The 20,461-nt window shown below is 47.8% G+C and overlaps 1 protein-coding gene across 5 annotated transcripts in view; it reads right to left on the reverse strand.

The window, feature by feature from the left end:
- The window catches only part of Dlg3 (discs large MAGUK scaffold protein 3), a 54,288-nt gene that overhangs the window by 6,198 nt on the left and 27,629 nt on the right, over nucleotides 1–20,461 (reverse strand). For 4 of the 5 annotated variants that reach the window (XM_015999653.3, XM_015999655.3, XM_006981149.2 and 1 more), the window contains 5 exons: nucleotides 18,076–18,190; nucleotides 6,044–6,220; nucleotides 5,517–5,592; nucleotides 4,670–4,769; nucleotides 1,172–1,213 (listed from right to left, as the gene is read on the reverse strand). In XM_015999653.3, the coding sequence (XP_015855139.1) occupies nucleotides 1,172–1,213; nucleotides 4,670–4,769; nucleotides 5,517–5,592; nucleotides 6,044–6,220; nucleotides 18,076–18,190 (510 nt within the window). The remainder of the gene's footprint in view (nucleotides 1–1,171; nucleotides 1,214–4,669; nucleotides 4,770–5,516; nucleotides 5,593–6,043; nucleotides 6,221–18,075; nucleotides 18,191–20,461) is intronic. The other variant, XM_015999654.3, reaches the window with a different exon arrangement.

Consider the following 20,461-nt stretch of genomic DNA (forward strand, 5'->3'; position numbering starts at 1 on the left):
ACCACACCCCACACCCACCACAAAACAGTATCACTTTCTGTTGGCAAGAAGGCTAAGAAGCCATCCACCAGCCGTGGGCTGGGTTGTTTTCACTCGGTGAAATGGTGCCCAACTATGGGCCGAGACCCAGAAGCCTAGAAGTCTCCAGCAAAGCACCCCAAGCTTTAGGGAACTACTTCTTAGAGGTACTAGTTGGTTATGTCCAGTGGCCACTGAAGAGAATCGCAGAGAAGCTCCAACTGGTTGAAGCACATTCGCCAGAGTCACCTTACCCGAGTCCAGACTCTCAGGCCAATCCCAAAGCTGCAGCCCAACGTTGCCCCCTTAAGGGTCTATTGATTTGCCCACCTCACACCTCTAAGTAGCGTCTAGAAAAGTGGTGCACATCTGAGCTAAGCTCCCAGTGCCCTTTAAGAGCAATGCTGAGCCTGCTCTCTGCTCATGGTGGACCCCCCTACAACCTGGCAATGATGAAGTCTTCCTAAAAGAGTTGCCAAGACTTGGTGCTGGGTGCCTATGGTCCCCCAAGCTAGCTGCCAGCGGTACCAGGAGAGACAGTGACGTCCGCATGGAGTCACAGGATACTTGCTACAGGGCTTCTCTGGTGGAGAAGGAGACTTCTGGGTGGAGTTTTTATTTAAGACCTCTAGTCACTGCAGCTCCTCAAAGGCCAATGTTCCCAAAGCTTGGGAGGTTTGAACTGTGGCTTCAATGCTGTAGTCATAGGCACTCCCAAGGCAGATTGGGAAAGTCCTTCCTGACTATGTAACCCAACCAGAAGTTAAAGTGGTCCTAGGAGCCCAGAAAAGGCAGATGGAAGTCGGGAGCCATTTTACTTTTGGTCTCTGAATGAATCTGTAACCCTGGCAGTCTCAGCAGCCTACATGCCCATGGCAGGGACCTGATCACGGGCAGTTCACCCTTCCCCCAATACCCCAGGGACGGTTTCAAGTCAGGTCCTGGCCAGAGCTAAGGGGCTTATTCTCTCTCTAATTCACAAACTTCATCCAACCAAGTGAATGAACCGGCCACAGCATCTCCAGGGCTCCAAGTGTACATGGCTAAAAGGAGCAGCAGCCTCTGAGCGGGGATGGCAGCGGTGCGACACTGGCGTGATGATGGCTGGGAGACATGGGGGAGCTACAGGACAGGGGGCATGACACACACTTACTGGAACTGCTCTCGCTGTCACTGGTGTTGGAGGTCACTCCCTCTGCAAGCCAACAAGAAAGAGACTCCAATTCAGAACACACCGCTGAGAGGTCCCATGCAGCACAACCTCAAATGCGCCAGGAGTGAGACACTGAGCGGCCAAGCAAGTCAGGCCACAGGAGGCCTGCCACATCCAGGCAAACAACGGGGAAGCACAGCTCCAATCCTGATGTGCTGGCCATCTCCTCCATGTCCCCAGAGCCCACTCAGTTTGCCAAGTCCCTCTACGGTCACTAGGAGCCTTATTTCCTTTCATCTGAATCAAGCCAGCTCATTTGGATGCTTTCCAAATCCTGTCTCAGAACTCATCTCCCAAGGCTAATGGGCAGGGAAGAAAGAGGGACAGTCAAAGAGAAAAGCCCAGGCATGCTGCTGCTCACACATTTTCTCCCAAGACAGAGCCACCAAAAGTACAGAATTGGGTGACACTCTCCAACTTAGCGGCTCATCACTGGATGATGGAACAGCCACCAGGAACACTACTCTGGCCTTCGGTGGGACCCATAACCTCCTTTCTACCATTGCTGAAGAGAGCCTGGCCTCAGCAGTGAGGGGGGATGCCTCGATCCACCACAAAACACATGTCAAATACATAGAGACAACAAGGCAGCACGACTGTCTGCGAGACAAGGCAGCCCCCCCATCACAGACAGTTGGGACCAGCCCATCTAGGAGTGTGGGCGGAGAAAGCTCAAGCGAAGAGCCGCATTCACAGGAGGCAGACATGGCAGCCCTCTCAAAAGGACAGCAGGCAAATGGAAATGAGACACAGACACACCAAACTATGGAGAGATGCTGCTCGTTTCAGCCAGGACCATGATATGCTGTGCCCACGTCCCCAGCGACTTGTGAGTTGTCACACATTGCTCGGCCCTGCATAGCCCCAAGGACAGCTCCTGTGTCTTCCACCTTTATCCTTTACTGAGGGAAAACGTATGTGGACAGAACCCACCCAGAAGGCTGTCGTGTGGATACCTGCAGTAAGCAAGGATGCCTGCTAAGGAGCCTTCATCTAGGCCTTCCTAGTCCCCAATCTGGCCTAAGTTCCAGAATGGAGATGTCAGGCAGAGCTTTGCTGAGATAAAATCCTAACTATACATGGCCCTTAAGTGGTGCGGGTAGCCCCACCAAGCCATCTGGGCCCCTTAGAGATGCTCTAGGGACAACAGGTGGCCTTGGCCTTATGGTAACACCTGGACCCGTGGGACAGCTCAGATGTGGGGTTCACTCGGTCCCCAGTTAGAAGGACTAGAAAAGCTGCAGTTCCTAACCTTGACTCTTTGCTGTAGGGTTACTTGGAGAAGATGCAACGAGCAGGTTCCCACTGTCTGCAGGAAGCTAAACATCAGCTGAGAACTCACCCTGATCATGCACCTAGAGCCACCTCACTTCTATGGGGCCACTCAGCTCATGCCCTGCCGCTCACAGGTGTAGAAGGAAAAGACGGACAGGAATGCTAGAGTCTGTTAGAATACCAGGGACAATGGTACTGAAGGCACACACATTTCCTCCTACCATGGGAAAGGGTCTCACAAACACTGCCCTCCCTCACCCTCTACTCTCACCCAGGTGCCCTACACCCCCACCCCATGATCTCCATTCATGCCACAAATACAGTTAATGGTGTGTAGGTTGGACTTACTCAGGTTCTTTGCTCCATAATAATCGTCACTTAACCCAGGGAAGTCCTGATTTCACAGACAGCAGGGACAGGGAGGGGACAAGAAGGGGAGGGGGGAAGGGAGAGAACCAGGGGAAAGAGAAAACAGAAAAACGAGGGAAGGAAGAATACAGAGGCAGGTGAGCATTAGCGATAGGAGTATATAAAGTCCCATGAAGACTTAGAACTACAGTAAGGTGAAGTCATCTGCTGGAGAAAGAATAGCCCATCTCAGATAAGCTGTCTGGCCCTGGTGATTCAGTTGTGGCCAAAAGGCCTTGGAATAGACCGGCTTCCTGAGGTAGTCTATGTCCTATATCCCCATCACACGTGACAGGCAACACTCCAAGGCTTAAAAATACCTTCTTTGACCAAATTTACAGTTGTAGCGTCCAGGTCTCTGCTTTGCCCCTGGAACACATCTCCCATTGGTGCACGAAAGAAACATGTCTATTTGCAGACAACATTAGCATCACCCTGGGAACTTCCCCCCATACTACTCCAATCTGTCCAAGCCCTTCAAAGCAAACTTCTCTGTGGTGTGGTGTCCAAAGCTTCCCTAAACTTGGGTTTCTGGAAAACAGGCACCAGAAAATTGCAACCCTAATGGCCAGTGGGCACCCCCAACTGGCTAGGCCAGTAAACAGTAACATCTCCCCAGGCTAGGCTCCATGAGGAGGTTCTGGGCTTCTGTGGTAAACTGTGGCAACATTACCTCAGATCTTTTTCTCTCAGACTCCCATGCTCACAAGCAGAATCAGCCTCCTCTATCCCCTGTCACTGAGCAGTAAGCCCTAGTCTTCATGTGGATGAAGACTTCATTTGTTCTATCAGGGCTACCCCAGGTAGCCACAACCCACACATATCATGATCACGAACCAGGGGGGCCTACTAGGGGCCATTTTCTACCAGAACTAGTCAGTCTCCTGTCAGACCCCACAGCTCTGGATGACAAGATTGCTCCATGAAAGATGGAGGAGTGATTGGTAAATGAGACACTCACAATTCACAATTTCACAATGACATGAATGAGAAACGACTCTATAAACCTGACATGGTGTTTAAGGTTACTGTCAGAGCAACTAATTTCTGAGGCATGTGGTAGGGTAAGTGATTTAGCAGGATTGAACTGTTTCCTAACGAGGCCTAGTGTTGTAGCCTGTTCTACCAAACCAGCCTTGTGTTTCTCAATAAATCTTTATTTAGATAATGCTGAGCAACACTGTGTCCACATCAACTTATGTGAACAGGAATGTTTTCTTGTGGTAACTGGCTCTGCAAGTACCCTGACATAACATGCTTTGAGTCATGTGGGTGTCCTGTATGCTTGCACACACATGGCATTCCAGAAGCAGCCCCTGACTTTAGGGATCTGGGGAGGGACAGGCTCTTCTCTTAACATACATGAATGAAATTAAGAGAAAGAAAACACAAGAGGTGGAAGCCAGGAGAGCAACACGTAGTTCCTTGATCTTGTTCTCTTGAAAAAACCATTTTCTAACCCTGGTACTAGCTGCAAACCATTCTTTATCACCACAGCACAGCTCTGTCTCACACTTCCCGCACAGGTGCCTGGGCCATCCTCAGAGTCTACAACACTCAGTCTAAGTGAGGGGCCGTACAAAGAAGCCCCAACATCTCCCTGTGCGGGCGAAGTTCTATGCTGATTACAGGTAAGCAGGTGTGTGCGCAGACAAGCACTGGGGCGGCCACCAGCTCCTTCTGAGGGGAGGGGCAACTGAGGATGAGAAGACAGGGCTGTGAATGGTCTGCTCTCTGGACTCTGCCGCTACTTACGTTCCTGTATGCTGTTCTCCTGGGCCATGTTTTCTTTGCTCTTGTAAAATGGAAACTTTCGAGAGAGGCGAAAACTCTTTTTACGTTTCGTTTTGACCGACTGTGAAAGAACATGAAGATGGAGGGGAAGGACAGAAGAAAAAAAAAAACAACAATGGATTTTAAAGCATGCGAGAAAAACTAAAATGGAGACAATGGTGAACTAAATAAAAGACCATCTTTCACAAATGGAGTCTATGAGATTAAATGAAAGTTGATGTTAAGAGGAAAATCACGTTCACAGGAGAATGTGGCGGGGATGGTAGATGCTCTACCTAGTCCGGGATCACTCCCTGGCCTTCCTACAGAACACAGGTCACTGCTGCCTCCTAGACGCGGCCCTAAGGTGCGCTGATGCAGTCATCTACTCCATGCCTTTCTTCCCGCTATTGCTTCACAAGTTCTTTGGCCTCCAGAGCTCATAAAAAATGGTGGAAGAGTGCCCTTGCCCTGTCCTATCTGGGGGCAAGCACAAACTCTGGAGCTGGTCTTCTTGGCAAGATGACAACGCCAGGTTATGCCCAGGGTCTCCCCAGCTCTGGCAGGGTCTGCTGCCGGGGGGACACCGGAAGTGGTTTCATCTTGCCCACCGAGTCATCCAGCCCCACCCCTTCCTGAGCCAGCCCCCCCCGACAGCAGGGCCGCACACTAACTGAAGAGCAGGCAGTTTCCTAGCAGTGCAGAGCCAGCCCCCTGAGAAAGACAGCCCTCCAGGCTTCCCAGTTCTCCTTCACATCAGGCCAAACTCCAAGCCTCTCACCCCTCTTTATACCCTGGCTGACTGCCTTGGATGGGGGTCCCCACTTACCCGGTTAGACTCAATCATCCCTGTCCTGGCATGGAACTTCACAGTTTTCAATCGAGCTCGCTCTTTCTTTTCAACCCTGTTTGGGAGTCAGGAAGTCCAGTTAGTGCCAGCACATGGGCTCAGCAATGGGCTGTGGCGGGCACAACAACCATCCTGCCTCATTCAGTGAACACCATGCCCCAAGTACCGACTCCTTTCTAAAAGGCCTGACAAGGCCTGTGCGATGCCCTCAAGGAACTCACTGTAGGCCAGGCCAACCAAGACAACCAAGCAAGCCTGGTCTGCTGGAGCACGGCTGATTCCTCAGGAGGCAGAGGCAGGAGGACTTCAGCAAGTTTGAGGCCAGCCTAGGCTACACAGGAAGTTCCAGGCTAGTCTGTGCTACAGAGTGAGATCATTGTCTCACAAACCAGAGAGAAAGAGAGAGAGGAAAAGAGTGAGAGAGAGAGGAGAGAGAGAGAGACAGAGAGAGAGAGAGAGACAACAAGAAGTCAGGAAAAGCCTTGCTAAAAACCTTGACAACTCACCTCTTTTTACTAGGGATCACACCAATCTGCTCACTTTCTCCATGGGGGGTCACCAGCCTCGCTTGCCACCACTCATCATCAGAGGCATTAATGACGTGCAGAATGTCACCATAAGAGAAACTGAGTCCTTGACTTGGCAGGCAGCTGTCCCGAGTCCGATCATAATCAAACAGGGCCCTGAAACACATGACAGGTGAAGAGATCATGCCACCGCTGAGTTCTAGAAGGCTGGTCGTCAGCCAGGACAGAGGAAGAGAGCCAACCCCCAAAAGCACAGTAGTCTCCACGGCCGGGAAGAGACTCTGTGAGACAGTGCATTCAGGCCCCAGGAAGAAATGTCTCATTCCCAAGGAGCATAAGGGGAAACTCCTTCACAAATCCCGTCTCCTGCCAGCCTCTAGACACACAGTGGCAGGCCATAGCAGGGCCTGCTCGGCTGCCTGCCCTCTCCTCTCCAATGCAGCACGATGTGACGGCAGGAGACTTGGAAAGAAATGCAAAACAAAGCTCCGAAGTTCAGGTCCTCCTGGTGAAGCCAGCCTGTCATGTGGCACCAGAGCTTCCTGTTCAGGGAACAAGCATGCCTGAAAAAACTCTCTTCACCCTCTCCTCTAGTAACTACGTGGGGGGGGGGGGGCAGCACAAATAGGGGACTGCAGTAACCAGTTTCATTATTTTTTTTCTACCCACAAAGGAGACTATCTTCTTCATGTTCTTTTCTAAAGTTTTATTTTTATTTATGTGCGTGTATGAAAGGGTGTGTAATGTGTGCTGATGCCTGCAGAGGCCAGAATCCCTGGGAGCTGCAGGAACAGGGGGTGGTGAGCTGCCCACCTTAGATGCTCGGAACCAAACACGGGTCCTCTAGAAGAGCAGCCAGTGCTCTTAACTGCTGAGCCATCTCTCCAGTCCCCTCCCTTTTTGTTTTGTTTTGAGACAGGGTTTGTCTGTGTTTCCCTGGCTGTCCTGGAACTCACTATGTAGACCAGGTAGGCTTTGAACTCAGAGACACACAGGCCTCTGCCTCCCAAGTGCTCATTCTTCTTTAACCACGTACACAGACCAGGGGACTGCCCAACAACCAGTGCTAAAACTTTATTTCCACCCCACTTGTCTCACTCAGTTGGAAGCTACAAGTCCAACATACCATAGTTCAATGTTTACAAGCCCAGATAAAAGACAGGATGTAGAAACAGAACCCTTGAGATTTGGTGTCAAGACAACTTGAAGATAAAAACATCCAAACTCTAACAAAAAGCCCTTTAATTCTCAATCCATATACTCCAAACAATAAGGGCCGAGGCAGAGGCCAGCAGATAAGGCATTTGGACTATAGGGTCTTTTCCAAGCTCTATGTGACAGGATCAGAGCTCAATGCATTTGAAATGAATTGAGTTCCATGCAACCTAAAGCAAGGCAGGCATCTGTCAGCTGTTCTACAAAGACCAACAAGCTGGAGCAACCTAATTCTAACTGATGAGCAATCCACAATGGCATTATAAGCTTCAAAATTGGGGAAGAACAGAATCTGTATTAAGCACACATTAGTTTGGAAGTTTGGAGAAGGGGGCAGAAAAATATCAAAATGAATCAGGAGTTGAGTGTAGTGGCACAGGCTGGTGGTTACAGCACTGGAGGGGCTACGGCAAAAGGATCATGAGCATGGCATACATAGCATGATGGTTTGAATGAGGATGACCCCCATAGGCTCACATATTTGAATGCTTGGTCCACTTGGTAGACCTGTTTGGGAAGGATTAGGAGGTGTGGTCTTGTGGGAGGTGGTATGTCAATTGGGGTGGGCTATGAGATTTCAAAGGCCCAAACTACTGCCAGTTAGCTCTCTCTACCTGCTGCTTGTTGATCAGATGTAAGCTCTCATCTACTGCTCCAGCACCATGCTTCCCTGCTGCCATGCTCCCCACCATGATGGCCATGGACTAACCCTCTGAAACTGTAAGGAAGCCCCCATTGGTGCTTTATTACTTGCTTGGTCGTGGTGTTTTGTCACAGAAATAAAAAAGTAACTAAGACAATAAGGAAGATCCTGTCTCAAAAATGAAAAACAAAACTAACGCCAAACAAAAGAATTAAGGTAGACTAGGGTAGGGTGTATGTGTAAAACATGAGAAGCCAGGGTTGACTGGGCAGAAATACAAGGTGTATTTTAGCATCCAAAGAACAGGGCTTGACCTTTGCCGACAACAATAGCAAGCTGGGGAACAAGGGAAAGTGAATACGCATGTGTTTTCTAGATGCCAAGAGTCCAATAATTGGTCATTTTCAACTATCTGGAGATCTGACTAAGACTCCTAGACATCTACTTCTGAGATAAGTTCAGGCACTGTACAACGTGAACATACACAAGCAGCTGGAACAAGCCCAGACCAAGCCAGCTTGGAGAAAGCCAGTACTTATCAATGCACATTAAGAGCTGTACTGTTCATTTTGTTTTGTAACCACAGCATGTGTTCCTTTTACAATTTCCAAAATGTAAGTCGATTAGAGGAAAAATTGAGAAACAGCTCCACTAAGTACAGGCTTGAGCCTTTTACTTCAGGAGAGGTTCTAAGTTCCCTGGCAAGCAAGGTCAAAAGTTACATAACTCCAAATCCCCATTAAAGTAGCACCTGTTCCATCTGGATTTTGTTGGACAGCTTCATGAACGATGAGCAAGGCTTTACCGAAGAAAGGGATGGACAATGCTTTTAAGCTACAACTTCGTTAAGGACACAGGAACATGATATCTCAGTTTGGAATTCTAACTAATATGTGCAGTTATGAACCCAAAAGATGAATTAAGAATTTCCTTTTCTATCAATCAGGGCTGCCAACAGGAAAAGAACTCAGCAGAACATTGGGGCCTCAAAATTCACTTTGTCCACTTTCCTGCCTAATAGAGGAAATTTCTTCCACATTCTTGAAGCTTCCTTCTAGCTCCAGCACTTACTGAGTCTGGGTCTTTCCTTCAACAGTTCCTTCCTTTGTCCTGATTTTGGTCTGTTTTCCAAACCCATGATACGGTTTTTTCTCTAAGTCTACTCCTCCTCTTTTCCTGCTGAAATTATGTTATGCTAAGTCCTAGATGAAGGTCAGACACAGCAGTATACAGGACAGCAGTGGGATAGGGCAACTATCAGACCAGGACCCTTAAATGTCAAAAAATGTCATGAGGTCTAAGTCATAGCCAGGTATCTTTAAAAATACACACACCAATTTGCCATATGGCTATGTCTAGAAAATACTGTCCCTCCATTATTTAAATACATTTGGAGTATTATTTCTGCATGCACTGTGTTAAATATGAGAAGCACAAAAGAATGTTATGCTAAGTTTTCTCCATTTGCAGTTTTGATTGATCGAAAAGGAAGTTCTTAATTAATCTCTACTGTTCTTAACTGAACAGCCTAGAGGAACTTGCCCTCTGCCAGAGGGGCACAGTAGGCTGAGTATGATGCAGCAAGAAGCACAGAAAGGGGACAAAGCAAAACCTAGATCGTTCCCCAGGAGTGGAAAGCCTCTGGGAAGCAATAAAAAGGTATTGATTTTTGAATAGGGTCTCAATAAAGGTTCACTATTTCCAAAGGTAAAGACAGGGAGAAAATGGTCTTTCTAGCTAGAGTAAGCAAAGGCCTGGAAGGAAGGAATAAAAGGCATTGGCAAGAGTCATCATTGCATCCATATCTGATTGGGCCACAGTGAAAAGCAGCTGGATTGTCCAGCTGAGAGGTGTGACACTCACTTAATAGGCTTGTGGGAACCACTTCATTGCCTTGACTTTTTCATTATCATCATGTTATGCTTTCATGTGGAAAAGAACACAGCAAAGGAGCATTAAATTCAATCTCTCACATAGCATGTTTCATGTAGCCAAAAAAGGAACATAAACTAGACCCTAATAAACATGTAAAAATATGTCAGCTATCCTCTAAGATCGTTGAAAAGCACACTATGGGCTGGAGAGCTGGCTCAGAGGTTAGGAGCACTTGTTGCTCTTGCAAAGGACCCGGGTTCAGTTCTTAGTACCCACATGGTGGCTCACAGCCATTCATAATTCCAGTTCCTGGAGACCGGACCCCATCTTCTGACCTCCACAGGCACCAGGCACACACACTGTGCACATACATACATGCAGGCAAAACACTCATGCACATTTCTTTAATCTAATTTTTTTTAAGAAAAAGGATACTAAACTGTGGACATCTAACATGGTTGCTGGGAGAGAAGGGAGTAATTTTTTTTTTCTGTGCCACTGATAAGTTCCCCAAGCTCCAGTAAATAACTCGACATTCATGCTTATGATGCTTATGCAAGCAACCATAATTAACCTCAGTGGGTCACAAACAAAAGGGACAAGAGAGGGTAATGGGGATGACAACTGACCAAAATTCATCTCTCTCTCTCTCTCTCTCTCTCTCTCTCTCTCTCTCTCTCTCTCTCTCTCTCTCTCTCTCTCTCTCTCTCTCTCTCTCCTTCCCCCTACCCCAACACTCCTGTGAAATTGTCACAGAATGTAAAAGAAAAACTGTCGCCTTCTATCAGCGACAGTCGGCCAAGCAGCCTAGAGCTCTCACAAAGCGACAGGCCTTTTACTCTAGCATCTCTTTCCTCCAAGACCCTCAGAGCGCCTCCTCTCCACTTTTATCCTAAGGAGGTTGAGGTAGATACTGGCCCCTTTTCAGCCAGACCGAGTCACTGTCATGGAATTGAAGCTTACCATATGCAAGGCCTAGATGACACAGGACCATTTCAACATCTGATTCAAAGAGACAGCAGGAAAGAAAAAAGAAAGCCAAACCTTTGTCCTCACACACCTAAAGAAGGACATAATAAAATGATCTGCCGCTGTGTGTGTACACAGGTAAGCTTACCTGAGGACAGGTGTGTTGGAAGATTAAACGCCCGAGAAACGCCCCCTTTTTTTTCTGAATCCTTTCTTTTTAACTTATGAATTTTGAATTTCTTCCTCAATTATTATTGTTGTTGTTGGCCATGTATGTCACAGCACATTGTGGAGATCAGAGAACAACTTTGTGGGGTTGGTTATCTGCTTTAACCTTTAGGTGGGATCCAGCCAATCAAACTCCGGTCACCACGCTTCAGTGGGAAGCACCTTCACCCACTGGGCCCAATAAAAAGAATTTCACCAAGTTGAGGTTAAGTTAAGGATCAGTGAAGTCCCTGAGAAACACTGTGTCATGAAAGGCGAAAGCTTTTCCACTTATTACCAAAGATTACCACTCCCAAGTCCACAGCCACAGCGCTCTGTGTACACAGCAGAAGGCGGCTTCCCAGCCTCTGACCATGGCTGTGTACCAAAGAAGCCCCAAGAAGAGGCAGATCCTGGGGACCCCTACAGCTTTCCAATCATCAAGGTCAAAGCAGACAAGATAGGGAATTGTTTGGAGAAGAAGCTACACAATAAGGCCTGGGAAAAGAGAGTGACAGCAGACGACAGAGAGGCTGGACACACAGTGCTGCCCCACCAGCTGGAGCAGGGACAGCATCAGGAGTGCAGAGGCTCATGGCCGACTGCCCTGCAGCATACCAACATGGAAGGAGGCCGCAGCCTGCTTCTCTCGGGAGACAATGTTTCCAAAGGTCTTGGAAGCTATATTGTTTAAGAGGTGACCTTTGAAATACCCTCAACAGGATCTTGCATACGCCCATTCAAAGGGGCAATGTGTTATGTTCTGAGGAACTCTGCCAATCTTCGTTTCGGTGGACCCTTCTCTAGTGGAGGGGAACGCGAGGATATAATCAGCTCTAAGCAAACCGATTACCTAGCGAAAGTCTTTGTAGTTCCGATCTTAACTTGTGAGGCTTGAGTATAAAAGATCCAGAGAAATCATAAGCACCTTGCACAGCCACTGTGGCACCTTAAACTTAACAAGCCAGGAATACAATGAAAACACAACTACCTGGCGGGAACTGGTTAGGCAGGTTTCCCAACACAGAGCAAACAAGAACATTTTAGTACTACTAGCCTCACAGGCAAGGGGCTGCTTCCACAGAACTCAGGATTATGCCCATCTCCTGACCTAGGGAAGGCCATCTGTCTTGCCTGGGTTGTGTGTCCCCTGCACAAATCCTCCATGACCTAGGCCAAGTTTCTCCTTGTTTTGTGATCCTGCCTTTTAATCCATTCCTTTATAATTTCTATTTATTGCAATTAATTCTCACATGATTCCTTTTGAGTTTTCATAGTATTACCACCAAGGAAGACCTTCTGAGTGCTTGTGAAGGGTAGATGAGCCCAGCCTATCCCTCAAAGTATTATCCCTCAATGCTCTGCTGCATTTCCCTTCTACTGCAGCTGAGGCCTGGCGCATTGCTAAATGCCATATATGCTAGGGAGCATATAATTCAAACACTGAACAGACCATCCATTGCCTGGTTGACCTAACACAAGCACAGAAAACCATAAAGTACACATCAGTTCTTGACCTTGGTACAAAATTAAAGTTTCCAGCAGCTTCTAAGAACATCCTAAAATTCTAAAGCCAAACTTGCATGGGTACACTCATTAGAGTAGCACCAAATGTGGCCAGCAGAGTCATCTTGGTGCACCTTCAAAAAAGGAGGTCAGGAACTTCATCTCTAGTCTGTCTAAAAGTGCCAGGCCCTAAAGGGCAACCAGGAATCTTAAGGGACATTCAAGGACCAACAACTCACAATAAGAGACCACGCGGGGCTCACAGGCCCTGCAGAGGATGGAATGAACAGAATGATTCCTAGCACTAGCTCTTGGAAGCAGGCACTTCCAGCAGCCACTGGTAGCACTGATGCCTTCCATACATTACTGGTGCTTTTAACAATAGCCTGGATGTGCAGTTCAGCAGTCAAGTACTTGCCTAGTACATGTGAGGCCCTATATTTGACCCCTAGCCCTCCAAAAATAAATTAATATTGTCACCACTCCCAAATTCTGTTAGACAGTAAAGATTGTCAATAGTTTCTGATTAGCATCTTCATCTTCTACTGAAACTTATTAATGAATAAGCCAAGCTGGGCTTCAATGAACACCACTGTGCAAAGTGTCCTGCTGTTGATGGAAGAAGCACTCTCTCTGGTCTTTTTTGATGACCAAGCCAATATACTAACCTCACCTCATTGAATGGAAACTACAGATGCCCCAACAGGATTTCCATTTTAGAGTGGGAAGAAGGTTGGGAGATGGCCGGCCAGGAGACCAAGACTCCCAATGAAACTGCCAGAATGGCATCCTGAGGCTGCAAAGAATGCAGCCAGAGGAGGCCGCACAGACTTTCAAAAGCTACTTTCCACAATTGCACAATTAAGCCTCATGGCAACCTTTAGAGGCCAAGGTCATTCATTCATCTATTCATTTATCAATTCAAAGTCACCGCTGGAATGCTAACCTATTCAGCAGCTTTGCCTTGGCTTCACATGCAAATGGCCTAAATTAAACACCTAGCCAAGCCACTGGGAGCCAGTGGCATGAAAGGTGATTTCTGTGGTCTCTACCAGCAAACACTGCAGTAGCCCAGCAAAAGCCCTAGCTGGGCACAGAGAAAGGCTCTGTTCATCACTCACCCAATAAGAGATGATTCTAGTATGGTAAAGAGAGGACAGGCCTTTCTCACTAAGTTCCTGGTGGCTTTAGAGCCAACTGGCAGTGCCCAAACACTGTTATCTTTCCTTCTTCCTCCTGCTCCCCTCTTCAAAACTCCCATCACCCCATGGTCAGAACAGTTACCACCCCAGTGCAGCCATGAGAGGAACTGCCTCCTCTAAAATAGCTCTGCAAACAAGAGGGAGCTAGAATCTGGGGGGACGTAGGGAGGACAGGGAGGAAAGGGAAAGGAAAGCGTCAAGAGGGGAAACAGCAGCCAAACTGAACCCCGAACTGCAGAGTCCAGCTGCATCACCCCGAATAGAGGGGAGCCAGGACAGGAACCAGGCCCGCTTCCCTGAATCTACCCCAGCAATCAGGCTCAAGTTATTAGTTCTGCGCGACTGCCTTCCACAGACCAGGCAACAGAATGTTTAGTTGCTGCACTGATGTCAAAATAAGCATCAATCATGGCATCAAGTGGCCATTCTGGAGCATTCTGACTGTTAAAAACACATTTTGTAGCAGACCTGGTGGCATAGGCCTGTAATCCCAGCTACTTGAGATGCTGGGGTAGGAGGATCACAAGATTGAGGTCAGCCTGGTTCACACAGTGAGACTCTCTCAAAAGAAACAAAAAAGGAAAAAAGAGCGCTGAGGATGTAGCCCAGTGGAAGCACGTGTGAAGCCCTAGGTTCAATCAACCCTGAGTACTAAGAGGGAAATACCAACTGACCAAACAAACAATAGCAACAACAACCAAAAAATCACTATGCACAGTGACCTGAACCTTTCTACAAGAGGTAGCTAGGGATATATTTTCACCAGCACGCCATCCAACTTCTATCAGTCAGTGGGCTGGGGAAACACTGAAAGAATTACACTTCATTAAAGGTCAGTGCAACTCAGTTCACATTCCAACTTGGGAACTTCTTAGCAGTCTGAGTCAAGCCTCAGTTTTCTCATATGCAAAAATGGGATCGTAATATAGTATTATTTTAAAAAACATTTTAAAAGCAACAATAAAGGTCATGCTGTATGGTGATGATGGTTCTCTTGAAGCTGAAGGTGCCAGTGTACTATGGAAAGCTTCTAAGCAGAACAGGCACAGAATAATGTCTTGGCTTTAACTCTCTGCAACGCCCAGGGCAAAAGGTCACCCAGGCTCTTGTATAACCCCTTCAGTGACCAAAAAAATCAAGTATCTTCTCTCAAACAGCAGTCCAATCCTTCTCAGCCTTTTTATTATGAGCTCTTTCTTCCTCACACTGAACTGAAATATGCCTTGGGTGACAGAACAAATCTAATTCCTTTTCCACATGACAAGGCAAGGCAATTAACTTAAGGAAAGCTGGGAGGAGGGAGGGAGAAGAGTCCAGTTTGTTGGAGGCATGAGGTGAGCAGCTTTATTTTCTGAATATGTCCATCAGGTTGTTGAGATGTAGGCTTGAGGTTTGGTAAAAAATCAAGGCTGTCATTTGTACAACAATACGATGTAAAGCTGTGGGAAGCAATGGTATTGCCATCTCAGGATGAGAGCCAATGAGGTGTTTAGAGACAGTTAGCAAGGTAGACAGAGCTTTTAAAGCAGAAGGCAAGAACTTTGTAGAGACACAGGTGATAAAGAGGTCGGACTGGGGTTGAAGAACCAGTGAGCCAGTCACTGAATGTGATGGCCACAAGGTCACTGCTGATCCCTGACAAATGTCCCTCTGGAGCCTTCTTGGGTTGCTCAGGAGTCCGATCACCAGGCTGCAAAGCTAGTGCTCATGTCATGTAAGGTCACTGACAAAAGTGATTGGAAGAAGTGGCAGCAGAGAGGACAGCTAAGTCCCAAATGTCGCAGCCTGAACGTTAGAAGGATAGGCTTCTGCAAATGATATCCCTTTGTTCCTGTTTCACGGGTGCAACACTGCCTAATCAGTGCATTCTGGACACGAAGAACAGTGAAGCAGCCCGTTCTGGGGTCTGGGCTCTGGCTCAGTCAGAAAAGTACCTGCTATGAGGACCTGGGTTCAATCCCAGCCCCTGCATAAAAATGCCAGGCATGACAGCACATGCCTGCAATCCCAGTGCTGGGCAAGCAGAGGCAGGAGGATCTTGGGGTCACCGGCAGTCAGCCTGGCCTACACATGCACACACATACCAAGAAGAACCCCATTTTCCTCTGTGTCAGCCTGCATTTGTCCAGTTGGACTAAAGGACTTGCTTTTCTACACAGTCATAGTCATCTTTTAAGGGACTAGTGTTTCCTGCCACAGAATTCAGTGAAAGAAGAGAGGAGGTAATCGTTTAAGGGATTGTTGGTATCAATGGAATTTTTTTTTTCTTTTTAAGAATGTAAGAAACAAGTTGAAACTAGTTGTGCAGGCCTGTAATCCCAACTACTCAAAAAGCTGAGGCAAGAGGACCATAAATTCAAAGACTGTGTTGGGCTACAAAGTGTTTTACAGGCCAGCCTGAGCAATTTAGTAAGACCATGCACATCTTAAAACAAATATCTTAAAGGAGCTGAGATGTAGCTGAGTGATAGATAGAGTGCTTGCCTAGCATGTGGGAGGCCCTAAGTTCAAGGTCCAACACACTCCCCACTCACCACCACCGCCATACATGAAAGAGACAAGTGTGTTCACATACAGAAGAAGCAGAACCAGGAGTACAGTATAAAGGCTGCAGCAGGGACAGAGGAGAGCAGGCCACGGGGTTAACCCAGGAAAGGGCTGGCTCCCACTCCCAGCTGGAACCATAAGACATTCTCTCTCCCCTGGCTGCATCTAGTGATCACAAGCAGGTTTCCATTCTAAACCACATCTACTGTCCTCAGAGGACACAGTTATCCAGGCAAGGTTAGGAGCAGGTTACATAAAATGGCTTCACTAGAAGGGAGAGTCTTCCCCTTCCTTCCCAGAGTCCAGCTGAGTGGCTACCGTGCCCGAGCCACAGAAAGGTGCTCCACATCAAGAGCCAGTGCCCGGTTCCCCTACCCAGGCAGGGGCAGCACTAGCAGAGGCTAGGCGGAGAGGAGAGATCTAAAAATAAAGCTCTCTGAAGGAACTGTCTTGCCTAAAGAGAGCTTCCCACGCACACTGGAGTGCCACATCTGCGGGGGCTGGAAGCACGGAACGGAACAATCCTGACCAAGTCACATAAGTATTACCCACTTTGGGGGTGACAGCACATGATGGTGCCTCCCATCAGAGACCCACTGTCCGTGTTGTCGATCCCAAGCCCGGGCTTTAGTGACCACCAACGGGCCTTTCTTCTCCAGGCGGAGACCGGAAAGCTGGCTGGACCTTGCCAAGCCTCTCTACCCTTCTCGGCTGCCAGCAGGAGGCGAATGCAGCAAATGCTCTCCACCCACAAAGAGGAGAGTGCAGGGTTCACTTCAGAAAAGAGCTCAGAGGGTTCTAGTAGGCCTCAGATGCACAAAGTGCTCCCTAGGCTGACTCCCTGCAGCAGGGTCAGTGACAACCAACTGGAAAAAGGAAAGCCAGCACGTGAGAACTGCAATTAGCATTGACATCAGCTAGCTCCCGTCATTTCACACCCCAAGGACACAGTAATTGTCACGTTACCAGGCAACTGGCCTCTCCTTCCCGCCTCCAGCAAGTAGCAGAGGCCACCATAAAATGTTCAACCAGTTCAATAAGCCTGGAACTACCTCGGGCTCGGGGAAGTAACCCCACCACCTTCCTGTAAGGTGTCTGACCTTGAAGAGATACAAGGTCCTGCTGGCCAGACTGGTGGAGTTTTGCTCAAGAGCCGGGCAGGAAGAAGGAAACTACCTCTAATTTTAAGAAAAGCTCAGTGTCCCCTCACTAGTCTATACCAGCTGAGGTTTTGTACTTGGGTCCCCTCAAGGGTAGAAAGCTCAGTCTTTGACAAGGCCATCACATAGCTTTTATCAGTTAGTGCAATGTGGTCATCTGTCCCTGCCTTTCCCTTCTTAGGGAGCATACACTATCTTGTCCTATGATTCACATGCAGCGGGTGGAGGGAGGGGATAGAGACATAGCAGAATCTCCAGATGACGGCAACCTGCCAGCTCTTTGGTCTCTTAAGAGACCCTGCACTAGAACACTGTGATAACTGATATGCTCCTTGTGTCTATCATGTATGTATATATATGTATATGGAAGTGGATGGGGATGTTAAGTTTTCCCCTCAAAGCACAGATTGCAAGCAACATGCTTTGAATATTCAAGTGTTATTTGAATGCTGACTAGCAACAATCACCTAATAGTCGTACAATTAGAGCAAACTGAACATTTCCGGTACTGACTCATTCATGAGCGAAGAGGAAGAAACCAGTTCACAAAAGGGAGGAGATACTGACCATAAAATGCACAGCCTGAGCACACAGTGCAAAGTGTAGTTTTAGTGCAGGGAGTACACAATCCCCACCCTACCAGTTAGACAAGAAAGGCTGGGCCTGGTGCTCAGAGGGGCAACTTACCTGACATACAAGGACCTCTTCTCGCTGGTTCGGAGAGACCCAGACCCAGAACTCATGCTGCTGTTCATCATTTGTTCTCGCAAGTCATGGATCTTGGATTCAAAGCGACTGTACTCTGTCAGGGAGACAAGGGGAAAGACAGGAAAGAATGAACCAAGGAGCTCCCTGGGCCAGCACACCCGAGGCCAGAAAGCCCGGGGACTTGGCTTCAAAGCAGCAGGGAGCTGGAATCTTTGCTTTGATAAGCAGAGTCCCTCCCCCAAGTTGAGAAAGACAGACCAACCCCCACCCCAGGGGGGAAAAAGCACCTAGAAAAAAAAGAGTTGCATTTGGGCATGTAAAATGGAAACTGCTTTTATCTGCTTCAAAATCTCACTGATCCTTAAAAAATAACAACTGGAAAGAGGTTCCAGGGCAGCCTTTATAAATCTTTAGAGCAGGCACTAAGGCCAAAGGAGAGCAGATGGGCAAGGAGACTTTCCCAAAAAGCGGACTGCGGAGAACAGATGGCCCTGAGACGCAGGGCGGGGGGCTGGAAAGGACCAGAGGCCATTCAATCACTGTTAGGTAAGGAGGACAGTTTTCCCAGGATGACTTTTTTAGTGGGGAGATAGTGGATCCCAGTACAAAGTCTAAAAAGAAACTAACTGCAATCATTCGTCAAGCATTAAATCTAAATGTCTCCTTACACAACATTTTCCAGGTCTATAATTGCTATGTAAAATGGGGTATACTGAGAGGCACAGGCTAGAGAAATGGCAGAAAACAAGGCGTATTTCAGTGACAAGCTGACTTGAAAGGCAGTCAAAATTTATGTTGGAGGTTGAAGGTTGGACAACTGCTTAAAAACACTTTCAGGGAAAAACTTCCACAAAAGCATTTTTATGCCCCACAGAGGGGCTGGCAAGAAGCAACCCCACCTAGTCGGGGTGACTCTGTGGGAGAAAACACAACACCTGCTCCAACACCTGCCCTCCCCCCCCCTCCCTCCGCTCCCTGGGCAAGGCAACCTGACCTTCAGCTGGGTGAAAAGGGAAATGCTAAGAAGCCAAGGGGAGGAGGGAGCGGAGTTAAAAGTCTCGTAGATACCCTCTTCTCAAAGTTGCTTTTTCTTCACTGTGCTTTCAATGAAGCCAACTGGTTAAATTCATGTGTTCTTTCATTCATCACGCACTGAGTGTTATGGTGATTTGTCCTCATTACTTACTCCTGTCCCTACAATTCTGGAGGAAGCAGTGGAGTCACTGACTCACCTATTAAATGGGGGGGGGGGGGTGCAAAGCAGCTGGACATTGTCCCTGTTCTGAGAGTTACAAGGCAGCACATCAATATAAATAAGACGTCCTAATCTAAATGTAGAGGGTGGAGACTGATTTGTCATTGAAGCCTTGGGCTGCTCAGAGAGACAGGATACTGGCCTCACCCCAGGCTTAGCCTCTAACCCTCCCTGATCAGGGATCATTCCTTGCTCCTTCCTTCTAGGCCCTCCCTTCTGGCTCGCTCACTCAGGGAAGAACTATGCAGGCAAGAGATCTGACCAGACAGCAATTCCTTGCTGATGATGAATCAAAGACCTATACACAGAACCCGGAACCAGTCTAGCACAGTGCCTCCAACCTGTAATCACAGGACCCAGGGGGCTAGGTAGGGCAGAAGTGTCATAAGTTCCAGGCTTGCCTGGAGTACAGAATGAGACCCTGCCTCCCTAAAACAACACAACCCCCAAACTCCGAACAGTAGCAGCAAAATGGCATCCAATCTATCTGCAAGCACTTTGCTCTTGTCTATGAATTGCCTTCTTTGGAGGTGACCCTGCCCACTGAACTCTAACCGAGCAGCAGCAGGTCACAGCGGTTGCTTAGTAACTGTGTTTCTAAAAAGAAAAAAAAATCCTGTAAAAACAACCACCAAACCACCATTTCCTCAAAACTCATAATCCAAGGTTGATAATTCTGGACCAGGGGACCCAATTAAAGTAATGGAGGGAAGGGGAGCAATGATGCTGCTTCGAGGAGTCTGTTACTGGTTTTCAAGTTCCTTAGCCTGAGTTCGTAATCATTCTTATTCAGATGAACCCCCTGGAGTTTCACTCCTTAGCAGTGTCTGACTTCTATTTGGACAGGTACCTAATGTCCAGAGGCACCGAGTAGCCTGTGCTAAATGACTGCTGAGTAAATGAGGGACAATTTAGAAAACTGTGTCCATCTGTTATCAAACTAATAAAGCAAATGATTTATTAGCTGATGGGCGCCAGCTCCACAGAGGATTTTCAAAGGTAATAAAGAAGGACTGTGGGGCTGGAGAGCTGGCTCAGTGATGAAGAGCCCCGGTTGCTCTTGCAGAGGACCCGGGTTTGGTTCCCAGCACCCACAGTGGCTCCCACCTG

This window comes from Peromyscus maniculatus, chromosome X (genome assembly GCF_049852395.1).
Source record: "Peromyscus maniculatus bairdii isolate BWxNUB_F1_BW_parent chromosome X, HU_Pman_BW_mat_3.1, whole genome shotgun sequence".
NCBI lineage: Eukaryota > Metazoa > Chordata > Mammalia > Rodentia > Cricetidae > Peromyscus > Peromyscus maniculatus.